Genomic DNA, 16,874 nt, shown 5'->3' on the forward strand with positions numbered 1-16,874 from the left:
ATTAGTGGGGATGAGGGGATCTAGTGTTTGCTTCTTGAGTAGAGCGAGTACCCAAGATTGTTTAAGGTTAGCAGGGATAGCGCCTGTAGAAAAGGAAGTGTTGATCAGTTTAGTGATGAATGGAGATAGTTCTCTAGCAGCATTCTTTATTAGTTGTGCTGGGCAACTACCGCCTTTGCAATTAGAAGGTTTCAGTGACAGGATTATTTTCTCAACTTTCAAATTAGACATTTTGGAAAAGTGGAAAAGATTATTGTGTGCAGCTGGTGATACACGGCGAAGGTTTTTTGGGCGAATGCAGTAAATTCAGTGCTGCTTTTTTTGCTGTATTTTGTTTTGGAGCATGTTGATTTTGTTAGCTAGCGCCTGTTGGATGTCTGTACACCAAGATTTATCTTTAGTGCAGATATCAGTTATAGCTATTGGGGACTCTAGTTCTTTTAGAATGGAGAAGAGTTCTTTCATGCTAGAGTTGGATTTGGCGATGCGTTCATCATAGGAGTCACGTTTGGCCCGACAGATTTTTTTCTTATAATGCGAGTAGAGTGAAACTAATTTGTCTGTGTTCTCATTAGTAGGGCAGAGTCTCCAATTAGTTTCACTCTTTCTCTTCAAGATGCAAAGGTCTTTAAGTTGTGGCGTAAACCATTTGTTTAAGTGGGCAATTAGTTTACTGGATCTTGGTTTAAAGGGGGCGATTTTATCCAGTGTGGTGAACATAATCTTATTATATTCATGCACTAAGATGCTGGGATCAAGATTTTCAGACAGTGCGTTCAGGGTAGGGAGTACCACAGGGATTACTTTCTCTGCTGAGATACTTCTTTTATTTCTGGTGAGGCAGGGTGGCGCTAATGGTAAAGCTAGTGGAGTAGGTCTTGTAGTGGATAGGTAGGACACCAATGAATGGTCTGACCATGAAAGAGGCATGATCGATAAGATAGTGACTGAGCAGTTGTAGTCCGCTATCCAATCCGCTGTTCTGCCTTTTTGATGGGTTGGTTTATTAACTTTTTGAGTGAGTCCTATTGAACTGATTAAGTAGACTATGTCAGAGGCATTTGTGTCCATTTGGTCATTAAATCCTATGTTAAAGTCCCCTAATAGGAGTAATTGTGAGGACGGTTTGAGATTATTCATGAGTAGGTTATGCAGATCCTCCTCAAAGCTACCAAAGGGACCAGGCGGTCTATATATTAACTGAATAGTGAGAGTTTGTGAGTTATTTGGAGTTTAAAGGAGAGAATTTCACATGATTGTGAGGTGTGGGTAGGGGCTAGTCTTAGAAAGAGACATGTTTTAGAAATAATGGCAATGCCCCCTCCACGAGCACCATCGCGGTCCTGTCTAACTATTGTGTACCCATCTGGGATAGCTAGCATAAATGAGGGACCTGCTGCGTTGTGAAGCCATGTTTCAGTGAGTGCAAGGAAATCTAGGTTGCCTTCTGAGATTAGATCAGCTATGTCAGTGGCATTGGCGACAAGCGATTAAGGGGGAGAGTCTGACTAGCTGCTTTGACTACGATGGGTTTGGCTAAATTAGTGTCATCACATTGGGGGACAGTTATGTTGGAAGTGTCCAAAGGTGGCGTCTGTTTAGAGTGGCTAGGTTTCACACTACACTTACAGTTCGTTTTCAGATTAGTAGGTGGAAGGGATCTTCTCAATGGTCCATATACTTTAATCTATCTAGCACAGAGTCTAGTGTGTCTATTAGTTGTAGTACAAGGTATAGAAGCATGAGTTTCTGTCTCGAATGCACTAAGGGAATTGTTAGTTACTATCTTGGTCAATATGGGGTGATTGTGGTCAGAGAGTGGTGCAAGTGGGGACTGTATAGCAAATACGTGGGTCCTGGTGCCAAGGTGTGTGGTGGCAGCCATGGTACAGAATATTAATGCTAAGATTAACATCTTACCCAATTAGATATCAGGGTATAATATTATTCATGGAGATACCTAGGCAATGTTAAATAGGCTATCGCAAAAAGACTCTACTGAGCAGCATACAAGTGGGGATACCGATCATTCAGCTGGTGACTAGGCATAGTTAGGCATCAATGGGTAAGGCAGAAGCATCTAGACAATAATATTGTTATCAATAGTTACTCAATAATTACTCCAGTGGCATAGGAGCAACAGCTAGGCGCCTGGGTCATGACATTGCAGTAGCAAGCAAAGCAGTTAACAAGCGAGTAACAAAGTGTGAGGACAGGGTTAGCCAGTTAACAGTTGGCTATAAGGAGCAGTAGAGCGGGCAATTATACGTTGTGGCTAGAACACAGTGATGCATCCGTGTTGGGCATGTGACACTTTCAGGTTTTGTACAACCATTGGTCACCATTGACCCAGAGTGTCGAAACACAGTAGTGTTTTTACGTTTCATGTCACTTTTCAAGTCATGTGCATTTCAGACGCTTGTGCAGATGTCTCCCCAGCACCAGTCACTTAAGATTTCTGCAGCACCGTTACTTGGGTGGCTCGCTGAATGGAATTTGCTTAGGTTTCAGTGAATCCATGCTGCTCATGTTTTTAAGTAATTCCTATTACCATAGGCAATCTTCACTATGATATCCCCACTTCTATTAATGTTCAGCAGATGCCCCTAAAGCCTATGGAGTCTGCATGTCCAGTGTGTGTGTGTGTGTGTGTGTTTTTTTTATTTTTTATTTTATTTTTGCTAAAGCTGTCCAAATTGCTTATTTGTCTCAACAGGGTGAATTTGGTGTATATCTCGTCTCGGATGGCAGTAGTCGACCATATCGCTGCAAAATTAAAGCTCCAGGTTTTGCTCATTTGGTAAGATTGCTTTGGATTGTGCTTTTATTTTAAATGTCCTGTTCAGAAATCTGCAACACAACCTTTTCTTCTAAGCACTTATTGAAGTAGTGTAAAGATAATTTTTTTGTTTGGACTCTGCTGTTACAAAACACCCATTATTTCAAAAATAACATTATCAAATATAAGACGTTCCACAGCTGATCAAGTTGAGTTACAGATAATGTTTAATCTGTGAGGGGATATAAATGTGTACCTCAAACCCAATTCTAGCAACTTGACATTGCTAAAAATGCTAACACTTTATCCTTCAAAAATATCAGTTAGAAAGGCAGGCCTTTGGAAGGGTGGGAGAAATGGCCAGTCAAAGAGGCCAACAACAGTTTCCTTGTGGTGGACGAGGTAGAGGTGCCAAAGCTGCTCAAGCAGCAGCCTCTTTGCCATCAGGCTCTGCTACTGCCGGTTCAAAACCGCTTCAAGGCCTTCGGTCACAGCTCACCGGTGGGGGGGCAGGCTGTCGCAGCATCTGGGAGAATGTCAAGCCATTACTTCGGATGCTTGGGCTCTGGAAACAATAGCTCACGGGTACTGCCTTCCTTTTTTGCGGAAGCCTCACGACAATCCACCGGGAGTACTCTTTGAGGGTTCCCGATCCGCTCCTTGTGCAGGAAATATTAACCCTGCTAGAGAAAAGCTCTATAGAGCCCCCATGCCTGTAGCGGAGAGGAACAAGGGCTGGTACTCCCCTTATTTTTTGATTCCCAAGAAGGACAATGGACTGGGACCCGTCTTGGATTTTAGAAGGATGCAGGAAGTACAAATTCAAGATGGTCACTCTTTCTCAGATCCTTCCAGCTCTCCAACTCCAGGATTGGTTGGTGTTATTAGACCTTCAGGGTGCTTATTTTCATGTGCCGATCCATCTCAAGCACAGGAAATACCTGAGGTTCGCCATTGGCGGCTTGCACTATCAGTTTCGAGCCCTGCCATTCAGATTGACCTCCGCCCCGTGGGTCTTGGCCAAACTGATGGTGGTAGTGGCAGCACATCTCACAAAAGGGGTGGATTCATGTCTACTGCTACGCCTACCTGGAGGATTAGCTGATCTGGGCGCATTCTTCCAAACAAGCCTTTGGTAATTTAAACGTTATCTATCACTTCCTTCACAGACTGTGCTTCTCCCTCAATTTCAAGAAGTCCCATATGACACCTTCCCAACAGCTCCACTACATAGGGGCTGTCTTGGACATGTCCTTGGGGAAGTGCTCACAACATTCTCCATATGGTAACCAAATTTCAGACCACCCAGAGTCTGCCGGCCTTCGAATTCTTAAGTTTGCTTAGCCTCATGGCATCCTGCATTTTTCTGCTGCCAGAGGCCTTTCTGAGAATGAGGCCCCTTCAAGGGGCACTCACGACTCAATGGTCCCAATTCTCAGGCAGGATGTTGGATCACCTTATGGTTCTGATCAGGTTATCACAGGATCTTCTGTAGTGGGCCTGCGAGGAAAACAACCTTTCTCCAGCATGGGGTCTGGCATGGATTCACATGCTCATGAATATTCCCCGTCGTCAGGCTGGGAATCCTCGGTAAAGAAAAAACCAGTATCAGTTTCGTTTCTGATCTGTCTTTCGTAGTAATAACCAATCACTGGTCTCTGCGTCATACTGACCACAGCCAATGACTGCCCTCTACCTAAGCACCGCCTCTGGCAGCCATCTTCAGATTTTTACCGCACGTTCATGTGTTGGGATCCTCGTGCTATTGCTCTCGAGCGTTAGTGCTATTTTTTCGCGCTTTTTCACAAAAACTTCGATTCTTTCGGTCAAAAGAGCCTCAAGCTCCACCGATCCTACATCCGATCAACGGGGACCCGTGTCGGATTCATCTGTGCCCCTCAAGGGTGAAGATTTCGTCGAGCTACACTTCGGAGGACTCCAGAAGCTTCTCAGGCCCGGTCTCGGAGATGGCCCAGGAGAAGGGAAGCTCGACGCCCGGAAAGCTGTTCAGGGCCTGCCCTGGATGCCAGCTGCAGAACGTCTTCAAGGAGGACGAACACTCTTTCTGCCTTTACTGCCTTCATGGGGACAAGACGCACGTGGAGAAGGACTGTGCGTTTTGCGGCAACATGTCGGAACGGACCATGAAGGACCGCCATCAACGTCTCGCCAGCTGGCTGGAGGGTAAGAGCCCGTCTGGCGAGAAGAAGAAGAAATCTGAGCGGTCTTCTAAGACCTTTGAGGGCGCCCCGGCGACGGGGGCCCAACATAAGGCCAAGCACCGCGAGTCCGCTGGCACCGGGAGCGCCGAACGGTCGGGCTCTACGGGCGCCAGGCAGGGCGCACCCTCCCCGGCACCATCAACCACGAGCCAACGCTCTGGGTCGGGTAAGAGGAAGGCCGAGCACCCGGCGAAGCTCCTGGAGAGGCCCCGGTCGAGCTCTAAGGCAGAGGAGGAGCGTGGCAGTGCCCCCTCCCTCAAGGATAAGGCGGTGAGCGCACCTAAGGTGGTGAAGGCCTTGATCCATTCGACCAAGCCCTCTATCGAAACGGTCGCGGCGGCCCTGGCCCAGCCTGTGGAGGCTGCACCAGTGGTGGCGGCCTCGGGGCCTAGAATCTCCCTGCCTCCTCGGAGGGAGTCTTCTTTTGTGCCCATCGATAGGACCCCCGTGAAACCCTCCGTGGGGAAGAAGAAGGGGGGGCAGGGCGTCGTCGTAGATTCGGCCTCAACCTCAGAAGAGGAGCTGATCGAGGTCTTAAGCCACGGCCTAGGCGTGGAACAAGACCAGCCCGTCGGAATGGGCCCCGACGCAGGTGACGACGACGACATCGTCGAGGATACCGACGGGGCCCCTGCTCGCCCGTCGGATTCCCCTCTGCCAGCGCCGCAAGACAACTCAGCGGCCATTTTGTTGGCTATACAGTCCTTATGCTCCGAGATAAGGACGAGGCTACCGTTACCGACGGAGGAACCTCTCCCGTCGGGGGATCCAGAACCGGGACCTTCTGGTGTTCCCCCTACCAAGAAAAGAAGGATCCATCCACCGCCTCCTTTTCAACCGTCGCGCCCCGTCCAGCCCTCCTCCCCGTCCACCCGAGGGGATGATACGGGGACTGACACGGCAGCGACGGGTACGGACGACGAGGCATACGACGAGGATTTTCCGTCGTCGCCTCCCACCAGGGCTTCTCCGCCCGACGAGATTGGATCGTTCCACTCAATGATCGCCAGGGCATCCGAGCTTTTCCAACTCTGCCCTGAGGAGAAGAAAAAGGAAGGCTTCCTTTACCAACGGCGCGAGGCCAAGAGGAAGACGGTCCTCGCAGTGCCTCTGTTGGACGACATTTGGGATGAGGGCCTTTCCCTCCTCAAGAACCCTTCCACGACGCCAGCGAAAAGAGACCGGTACGAGAAAAAGTACCGGGTCCCGGACTCGGCCCCCCTATGCCTCCGGGCGCAGCCTACCCCGGACTCCGTCGTCTCCGCGGCAGCCAGGAAGAAAGCGGGGGGGTGCGGCCTCCACGTCGACTTCCCCGCCGGACGGCGAGGGAAAGAAATTGGATGCCATGGGACGTAGAGTCATCTCGTCGGCGGCGACGACGATTAAAGCGGCCAACGCCTTGGCTATCGTGGCCCGCTACGACAGGGAACTCTGGTACAAGATAGCTCCCCTGCTGGATTTTCTGCCGGACGACAAGAGGGCGGAGGCCCTTGAGATCCTGCAGGAAGGTGAGGTGGCCTCGGACCACGCCATCACCGTGGCGACGGACATCGCCGACACTGGGTTCCGCCAGCTGGGCAACGGCGTTTGCCTTCGACGTCGTGGATGGCTCAAGGCTACGGACTTTCGGCAGGACGTCCAGACCAGGGTCCTGGACATGCCCTTCGACGGGAACAACCTGTTTGGGAAGACAGTGGACGATTCCCTTCAGGCCATCAAGGCGGATACTGAGACGGCCCGGGCCCTTGGAGTACTGCAGCAACGGCGGACGCCCTTTCGGAGCGGCGGAGGCAAGGGCGCCTCCAAAGGTTCCGGCGGCGGTTTCGCTTCCTACCGTCAAGCGGCCCGCTCGTCGTCGCAAGAGGCCTACAGAGGACGAGGCAAGTCTGGCGGACCCCGCCGTCGTCGCCAAGGAGGCCAAGGCGGCAAGGCCGCGTCCAAGCAGGATTGAACCGGCCGTGGGGTCGGGCCCCCACCGAAGCACCCCGGTGGGAGGACGGCTGGCGGGCTTCGTCAGCGTGTGGGAGTCCATCTCCACCGACCGTTGGGTGCTGGACGCCCTGGCCCGGGGCCACGCGCTCGAGTTTCAAAGAAGGTGCCCGCGCGTCCCCCCCGTGGCCAGGAAAGAACTTCACGTCCCTCAACTTCTCCTGGAAGTAAAGGCGATGCTCAGAAAGGGCGCCATCGAACTCGTCCCAAAGAGGCTTCGGGGCTCCGGAGTCTACTCGTGATACTTCCTCGTGAAGAAGAAGACGGGAGGATGGCGCCCCATCCTGGACCTGCGACGCCTGAACAAGTTCATCAAGGCGCAGAAGTTCCGGATGGTCACCCTCCAGCACGTCCTGGGTCAGCTGGAGGAAGGAGACTTCCTATCGTCGTTGGATTTGGAGGATGCCTACTTCCACATTCCCATCCTAAAGGGGCACCGAAAATTCCTCAGATTCGTGGTCCAAGGGCGTCATTACCAGTTCAAAGCCCTTCCCTTCGGACTACGGTCGGCACCCAGGGTTTTCACCAAGTGCCTTGCACCGGTGGCGGCGCAGCTGCGCCGCGAGGGGATTCACGTCTACCCCTACCTGGACGACTGGCTCATCCGCGCCAAGACGAGGGAGCTCGCCGTGGTCCACACGGCAAGGACCGTCCAACTCCTCACGGACCTGGGATTCTCCGTGAACTACGCCAAATCCCACCTGGTGCCCGCGCAAGTCGCACTGTTTCTGGGAGCGAGGCTCGACACAGTGTCCCTTCTGGCCTCCCCGTCGGAGGAGAGGACCAGGACCATCTTGGGCAAGGTGCAACGGATGTTGGTGGCCGACGCGGCCAAGGTGAGGTCCATCAAGTCCCTCCTCGGGATGATGTCTTCCTGCATCTACCTCATTCCCATGTGCAGGCTCCGGATGCGCCCGTTGCAAGAATTCCTGGATGCGCGCTGGATCCAGACGACGGGCAGCTTCGAGGAAAGGATCAAGCTCGACGAGAGTTTCCGACGAGCGATACGGTGGTGGGGCACCCGCGCGCATCTGACGGCGGGCATGGACTTCCAGACCCCAGCCCACCAGGTGACTGTGACCACGGATGCCTCCCTAGAAGGGTGGGGAGCGCACACCGAAAATCTGCACGCAAGGGGACTCTGGCTCCCGACGGAGAAGTCCCTGCATATCAACGTCCTGGAGCTCCGTGCAGTGTTTTGGGCCCTCAGGTCCTTCCTTCCGTCCCTCAAGGGCAAGGTGGTGAGGATCTTCACCGACAACACCACCACCATGTTTTACATCAGGAAACAGGGCGGAACCAGGTCCCCAGCGCTGTCCAAGGAGGCGCAGGACCTGTGGCATTGGGCCGTCGCCCAAGGGATTCTTCTGGTGCCGTTTCATCTGGCAGGGATAAAAAACACCATCGCCGACTCACTCAGCAGGGAGCTGCGCTCGTGCCACGAGTGGGAACTACGGCAGGATCTGGTGGATCGCCTCTTCCGACGGTGGGGCACACCCCAGATCGACCTGTTCGCGACGGCGACGAACACCAAGTGCCGGAGGTTCGCCAGCAGGTTTCCCCAGACGAGGAGCATGGGCGATGCTTTCTCGTTCCCCTGGGAGGGCCTGTTCCTCTACGCGTTCCCTCCCTTGCCTCTGCTAATCCGGCTCGTCAACCAGCTCAAGAGGTCACGGTGCAGGATGATCCTCGTCGCACCTGCGTGGCCGAGGCAGATATGGTTCCCGGACCTTCTGGACTTGTCGGCGTCCCCGCCAATCAAGCTGCCGGCGGACGCGGATCTACTCTCCAGGGAAGGAGGCGCCATCCTCCACCACGACCCGAAGTCGCTGAACTTGCAGGCCTGGCTCCTGCAGCGCTAGAGTTTGGAGGATACGACATACCGGCCGATTGCAGAGAGGTTCTTGCAAAGGCCAGGGCGTCCTCGACTCTTAAATGCTACGGACACAAATGGAAGAGGTTCTCTGTTGTCTGGTGCCACGCACAGAAGATTAACCCTCTACGGATTACGGCTCCCCAAGTACTGCCGTACCTGCTGACGCTGGCCAAAGCTGGTCTGGCACACGCGTCCATCAAGATTCATCTTGCTGCGATCTCCCGATACACCAGAACCACGGGCCGGACGTCCTTGTGGTCTCATCGTCTGGTGAAAGAGTTCATGAAGGGACTGTTCAGATCGTTCCCGCCGGTGAAGGCTCCGGCCCCGGCGTGGGAGCTCAACGTGGTGCTGACCAAGCTCATGGGACCTCCGTTCGAGCCTCTGCACTCGGCCCCGTTGAAGTTTCTATCGTGGAAAACAGCTTTTCTCGTGGCCATCACCTCCGCACGACGAGTGGGAGAGATCCAGGCCCTTTCCTGCAAGGCCCCGTACTTGACTTTCCACGACACGAGGGTAGTGCTCAGGACGCACCCCTCCTTCATGCCCAAGGTACCGTCGGACTTTCATCTCAACGAACCCTTGGTGTTACCTGTGTTCTTCCCGTCGCCTTCGTCGCCGGCTGAGAGGACTTTGCACTCGCTGGATGTAGCTAGAGCGCTGAAGTTCTACGTGGACCGCACGAAAGGTTTTCGGAAGACGTCACAACTCTTTGTGAACTTTGGACCTGTCAATCAGGGGAAGGCTCTCTCGAAGGCTTCCATCTCCAGATGGCTCTCCGGCTGTATCATGTACTGTCACCGGTTGGCAAACCGACCGCTGCCTGGCCGTCCGAGAGCCCATTCCACCAGAGCGATCGCAGCTACCACGGCGTTCCTATCTGGTGTGCCCCTGCTGGACATATGCAGGGCTGCTACGTGGAGGTCGACGCACACCTTCACGAAATTCTACTGCGTCGACCGGGATTCCAGGGAGGAGTCCAGGGTCGGCCAAGCAGTGCTGCGCAACCTGTTCGCCTGAGGTGAGCCTGGTGAGGAGGTAAGATGCTTAATGTTGAGTTGATGTGATGCTTAATGTTGAGCCTTTGCCACCTCCCGTGGTTGTGCATGTGTGTACTGCTATGTATTCTTTATTCATGAGCATGTGAATCCATGCCAGACCCCATGCTGGAGAAGGAACAAGTTACTTACCTGTAACTGTTGTTCTCCAGCATGGGTCTGGCATGGATTCACATGCGAACCCTCCCGCCTACCCCTCTGCGGCTCTTCACTTGGTCATACTGCCACTTCACGTGCTTCCAAATCTGAAGATGGCTGCCAGAGGCGGTGCTTAGGTAGAGGGCAGTCATTGGCTGTGGTCAGTATGACGCAGAGACCAGTGATTGGTTATTACTACGAAAGACAGATCAGAAACGAAACTGATACTGGTTTTTTCTTTACCGAGGATTCCCAGCCTGACGACGGGGAATATTCATGAGCATGTGAATCCATGCCAGACCCATGCTGGAGAACAACAGTTACAGGTAAGTAACTTGTTCCTTTTGGCAATCATGGCCGACCCTAGTGGCAGATGCTTCCATCACAGGGTGCGGTGCTCATGCCAACAATCTGACCATCAGCGGTCGTTGGTCTCCATCGGAATCCAAACTGCACTTCAATCTTTCGGAGCCGAGAGCAATCGGGCTAGCACTGAAGGCTTTCTTTCCGTCTGTACAGGAGAAGAATGTCCTGATGACGACGGACGACAACACGGTGGCCATGCATGACCTCAACAAGAGAGGTGTAGGGTCACAACCACTGTGCAGAGAGGCGATGCAGCTCTGGTTCTGGGCAATTCAAGAAGGAATCTCCCTAGCGGCAGTTCATTTGGCCGGAGTGGAGACCACAGAAGCAGACGCTCTGAGCAGGCAGAGCGCAGTCTCCCACGAGTGGGGAATAGCTCTGGGAGCCCTTCTAGAGGTCTTTGCCCTTTGGGGAACCCCGCAAGTGGATCTGTTGGCGACGAGTGCCAACCGGAAGTGTGAGCAGTACTGCCCAAGGGAATTTCCTCCGAGGGGAGCTCTAGGTGATGTGTTTGTGGTGGATTGGGAATTCCCACTCCTGTACGAGTTTCCTCCAGTCCCCGTCATTCCTCAAGTTCTCAAGAGTTTAAGACTGTTCGGGTCCCGCATGATCCTAGTTGCTCCGGATTTGGCCAGGAGATTGTGGTACCCAGATCTTCTGGAAATGTGCATCTGTCCTCCGATGCATCTTCCCGAAAGAGAGGATCTTCTCTCGTGAGCGGGAGCTCGGGTTCTCCATCCAGAGGTCAAGACTCAACCTTCAAGCATTGTTTTTGACAGGTTGAAATACAAGGATTGGGACCTCCTGGATGACGTAATGGAGGTGTTGCTTTCGGCCAGGCAGCCGGCAAAAGTGTCTGTGCCATTGGATTAAGTTCTGTGACTGGTGCAGAGAAAAGATTGTTAATCCTTTTCAGTGTACAACTCCGGATGTTCTGTGCTTTTGGCTTTATTTAGCACACAAGGGGAGACCAATAAAGGTTACCTAGCAGCGCTCTCAATCTTTAAGCGCTCATCTGAGGAATGCTCTTATTTTAAGATTCCTTTGGTTACTAAATTTCTAAAAGGGCTCACAAATGTTTTCCCGCCTTCACAATCTCAAGTTCCGGTTTAGGACCTTAAACTGGTCTTAAGGTTTCTGATGGGTGCCCCATTTGAACCATTGCACTCCTGCCCATTAGAGCTGTTAACCTTTAAGACTGTTCTGTTGGTTTCTCTTACATCTGCAAGGAGAGTGAGCGAGTTGCAGGCACTTTCTTCCAAGCCACCCTTTACTGTATTCCACAAGGACAGGGTTGTGTTGAGTCAGACCCTCCTTTCTACCCAAGGTGGTTTCGGACTTTCATTTGAGTCATAAAATTGTGCCACCTGCCTTCTATCCTCCTCCGTTTCGTAGGAAGGATGAGGAAAGGCTTCATGGGTTGGACCCTAGGAGAGCTTTGAGCTTTTATATTTCCAAAATGTCCGGATGTGCTCAGGGTTGTCCAATCCAATCCTGACGATCACTGGCCATTACGTCCATCCAGAAACAGACTTTCCGCTGCCAAGGGATGTGGACTGGGACCAGTAACATACACACAGCCCACTTACTTGCGAAAGCAGCAGCGTTTCACCAGGAAAGGGGCTACCATATATGGCATTTCCTGACCGAGAAGGCAGGAAGAAGGCCAACAACATGATTGAACAAGCGAAAATCTTGTGGCACAGTCATTTTACGGTGCTTGCCACATTTATTAGCCAGTCGCAGTAAATGCAAGAGTGCACGAGAAAAGAAATCACAAAAAACAGTAAAAATCACATTGCAGCCACCAGCTAAAAAGTCATAGGGATACAAAATATCCTAACTGCACTTCTCTATAAGGTGATGTGTGCAATTGTAAAAATACAAGAATTCCAAAAGACAGTCCCTCAGTTCTGACATTAATAAATTAAGTCTGCGGGTGCCATAGGAATTCTATGGGGGTCAAAAAAAGAAAATCTTTCACCTCCCCCACAAACCCCTCCAGACGAGGGGCAGTGTATTCTAATCCACCCCCGGATGGGTTTCCTGTTCCCATTAGTTATAATTCCAGCACAGTGTATTAACATTGCTTTGTGGAGTACCTGGCCTATGTTCATGCTCAATTGTGAAATCAGGCTTATGGACCACCTCAGGGAGCCTCTTCCGTCATGTTCATCAGCCATTTTAAGGGCTAATGGTCAGTCTGTTCAGTGAAGTGAGACCCAAAGAGGTAGAGACGCAGCTTCCCAAGGGCCTGCACAAAGTGAAAATGCTCCTTTTCCACTGTGGCCTACCTTGAATCTGTCCTTGTGATGAATTGCCATCTGGCAAGAGTGTGAAAGCCCTGGCTTTTTAAAATTAATTAATAAGATGATGCAGGTAATCCCATCTCTGAAAGATCTGCTGATCCGATTCCCCTATCATTAGCACCATGCCAAAAGCCGAATATGTACCTGTGACCTGCTGAATCAGTATCCTGAGCTGCAGTGCTTGCTCTACCACTGGCACAGAGGGGGTTGAGTTCAGTGTCCCATTTGACTGCTGCAGTGACAGCCAAGTCTCTGCAGCACTGGGGCTGCATTTAAGATATTCGCCCAATACAAAAACTATGATTATAAGTACCCCATACTGGTTGCAGGGTTATCTCTAAATATAAGCAATCCAGAGTATGAGCAGTGCCAGGCACCATGCCTTAAATCATTGCAGCCACATCAAATTGATATTGCATGTGTCAGCTGTGTAGGCCCAGTTCAGCTGTGACAGAGTTGTGTATTCTCGCCAGACAGGCTGGACCGTGCCCTACTGGCAGGAAATAACCAGGGGGTATTGCCTTTGTAAGAGGATGTAACGCCTTTTCTCAGGGGCAGCCACTCCACTGGAAGCTGACCTGGGAACAGGAATCAAAGGGCACACCCATTCACTAAAGACTTGGCCTCGCACCAGGTGTTTAGATGGATTTCTAAAAGTAACCCAGGAAGTGTGAGGGGATCTGGAGGGGATTTAAGCAGGCTACCCTGGCTATGGTGAACAAGGAATCAGTTTAGCCAAACCCAATCAAGGTACATGGAACCGCAGTCAAGGCTTCTCAGAAGTGATTGTGTATGGTCTAGGGTCACAGAAAAGCACACAATAATTCAGCTTAAGACGGTCAGTATATACACATGCAACTATGAATTAGGCCTTAAGAACACCCTAAGAAACGAAACTAGCCGGTAGTAATACACAAAACCATATATCCCAAACATATAGCAGCCTGTAGCCATTGGTAAAACCTCTTGCTGTTCTTGTGTATTGATGCATTCGTTTCCTTCGTTGTCATCTGGAATTTCTAATCCTTTGATCCCATCAGTGTAGAGGCATTGAAAAAAGACACACTGTCCCCAATGATGAATTTCGTGATTATCTTTAAATCTGGCATTTTTAATACATTGTCGATTTTGGATGACCCGGTAAGATCGTTAAGGAAGGATGTTGCATTGTTAAGTGCTAGTGCTCCTGATGGGCATTGTTTGAAGTGTGCTTTTTCAGGAAAGTCGGATGGCGTGGGGGCCCTAAGTGGCCAAACAACTCAAACTTAAGGGGGGGCTAGGTAATGAGGGTTACTATCCATATCAGTGATGTCGGTAGATCTCTTCCTTCCAACTTAGATCTGTGTCAATATTTGCCCCCCCCCCCTTATTGCCTCCCACTTCAGCCTTACCTCCAAGACCCTGACAGCCTCCAAAAACGGATCAGATGTTACTAAGAGAAGTGCCATCGAGGACATTGTGAAAAGTGGGCACGAATCATAATTCTTTACACCTTTGCCTTTAGGGAGAGATTCTGAACGGGCCAATGTTAAAGGGTGGGGTCCAGAGAGGAATGTAGTTCCCTGATGAATAAATCAACTCAGTGGATTAATACCAATATCCAGGGTAGACCCATTGCTCCACATCTAATTGCCCAGAGAGTCCCGTGGGTGGGACTCACCAACGGGTCTATAGTTGTGGACTCTGTGGTGGTGACTTTTAAGCATCCAGGTGTGATGTAGTTGCTTCTAATCGAAGTCTTCCAGGACCTAAGCTTGGGGCATGGATGGTGCAGTTGAACCATTTCTATCCTTGTGGAAGGGGGTGGGAACCGACTGGTCTGGTTTCACACATTGTACACAGATGTCTGAGATACGTTCGACTGCTATTCCTGTAATTGCTCAAGTCCTTCGTGGCCCTGGGCTAAACGAGCGGGGTCCCAGAGGTAGATTGGCCAATGATCATACCTCAATCCCCCTCTGAACCAGTTTGCTTGTCTTAGCAAAATGGGTGCTATTGAATGACTTTTACAGTCAGGGCCAAGTGTTTGCTGTACCTCCGGGGCCCATACAGGTACTCCCCATGGACTCATAAATGCAATATAACAAGTTGAACAAATGTCCTTCCTGTCATGGAATGTGGCAGGAGTTAAAGCAAGGTTAGCATGGTTGGAGATGCAGTCCCCATTTTAAAGCAATGGATATCATCTTGTTGCAAGAGATGTGGTCTCAGGATGAAATTTGTGTGATGGTTATGATTCGTATCTGGAGATGGCCCAAAGAAATAGGAGAGGGCAGAACCATGGAGGTCTGTGTATTTTGGTTAAATCTAATCTGCTGAGTTAGTTGGTGGTGAAGTCCCCAGTCCCCTTTCTATTAATGGTAAAGATCCTCAGACCTGGTACAACAGTCCGCGCGCGCGCACACACACTATGGAAAAAATGGTTTACATGTGCTAGCCTTGGTACTAGAGGTTTTTATTTCACAGATATCCTCAGAAAATGTGTGTTTGGTGCTGGGGGGAAGACTTCATTGCAAAGCTGGGAGGAGGCCTGGGTAAGCTACTATATGATTATATGGAGGATGTAGTGGCAGGGATCCCGCCTCCTATTATGATGGATCCCATATTATGTGCGTAAGGGCAGAGGTTATGGCATTATCTATATGAATGGGGGTTGCATGCTGTAAATGGTTGATTTGGTGTGGACATCCCAGGCAGGCTAACCTTTTCAAATGCGTTGGGAAGTTCCACTCTCGATTATTTTTGCCTTCTCATCAAATTTTGGGGCAAACTGGTGGGGTTTAAAGTGGTAAATATCTGTAGTTAACACTTCCCTATCAGGCTTCATATTCGACTGGCACCAAGGGATGCTCCCTCTGGCCAGGCCTACCTCTCTGAAGTGTCTTTGAATGCCCCCACGAAAACTCAGGTGGAGCCATGATAGGAAGGAGGCTCTAATGAGGATGCTCCCTCTGGCCAGGCCTACCTCTCTGAAGTTTCTTTGAATGCCCCCCACGAAAACTCAGGTGGAGCCATGATAGGAAGGAGGCTCTAATGAGAAAGGCAATGCAATCCAGCCCACGAGAACTGGAGAATGTGTTGTGGTCTAAGGATCATACCCTTATCTCCAGAGAGTTTGTCGTCGTTGTCCAAACTGTCCTTTGTCTTCTCCCACGCTGCAGGTAAAAGAATAAAGTCAGTGAAGGTTGGTTGGTTTGATTCCAATTGTACTAAAGCCAAGTCGCATTTGCTCTGTTGTGAGTTATCCACTGGCCTCTAGAAATTCTATTTTCTACAGCATGGGGTCTGGCATGGATTCACATGCTCATGAATATTCCCCGTTGTCAAGCTGGGAATCCTCGGTAAAGAAAAAATCAGTATCTGTTTCGTTTCTGATCTGTCTTTCCTAGTAGTAACCAATCACTGGTCTCTGGGTCATACGGCCCCCAGACAATGACTGCCCTCTCCCCAAGCCCCTCCCCTGGCAGCCATCTGCCAGCCAAGCTCTCGAGCTTTTACTGCGTTTTCGCGTTTTTTTTCAAAAGAGATTTCCAAATTTTTTTGGTTAAATCGAGCCTCAAGCTCCACCGTTCTACTTCCAATCAACGGGGACCCGTTTCGGAATTTCCTACGCCCCTCAAGGGTGAAGTTTTCATCGAGTTATGCTTCTTGGAGGATTCCAGAAGATCTGAGGCCTACCATGGACATGGCCCAGGACAAGGGAAGCTCGACACCCGGATCCAAGCTGTTCAGGAACTGCCCTGGGTGCGGGTTACAGAATGTTTTCAAGGAGGACAAGCATTCGAGATGTCTCTACTGCCTTCATGAGGACACGACGCACGTGGAGAAGGACTGTGCGTTCTGCAAGAACCTATCGGAACAGACCACAAGGGATCGTCGTTCCCTCCTCGCCAGCTGGCTGAAGAAGGGCCCAGCAGGTGAGAAGAAGAAAAGGTCTGAGCGGTCTTCTATGTCCTGTGAGGGTGCCCCGGCGACGGGGGCCCAACAGAAGGCTAAGCACTGCGAGTCCGCAGACACAGGGAGCGCTGAACGGTCGGGCTCTAAGGCTGCCAGGCAGGGCGCGCCTTCCCCGGCACCATCGACCACGAGCCAATGCTCTGGTTCGGGGAAGAGGAAATCCGAGAACCCGGGTAAGCT

General features: G+C 51.1%; 1 protein-coding gene across 1 annotated transcript in view; it reads left to right on the top strand.

Annotated features, from left to right (window-relative positions):
- Nucleotides 1-16,874, top strand: part of NDUFS2 (NADH:ubiquinone oxidoreductase core subunit S2) — a 502,212-nt gene that overhangs the window by 380,362 nt on the left and 104,976 nt on the right. Inside the window, exon 12 of the mRNA XM_069607180.1 lies at nt 2,717-2,800. Coding sequence (XP_069463281.1) covers nt 2,717-2,800 — 84 coding nt within the window. The remainder of the gene's footprint in view (nt 1-2,716; nt 2,801-16,874) is intronic.

The sequence above is a fragment of the Ambystoma mexicanum genome, chromosome 1p, assembly GCF_040938575.1.
Source record: "Ambystoma mexicanum isolate Mex_15411 chromosome 1p, UKY_AmexF1_1, whole genome shotgun sequence".
NCBI classification, from domain to species: Eukaryota; Metazoa; Chordata; class Amphibia; order Caudata; family Ambystomatidae; genus Ambystoma; species Ambystoma mexicanum.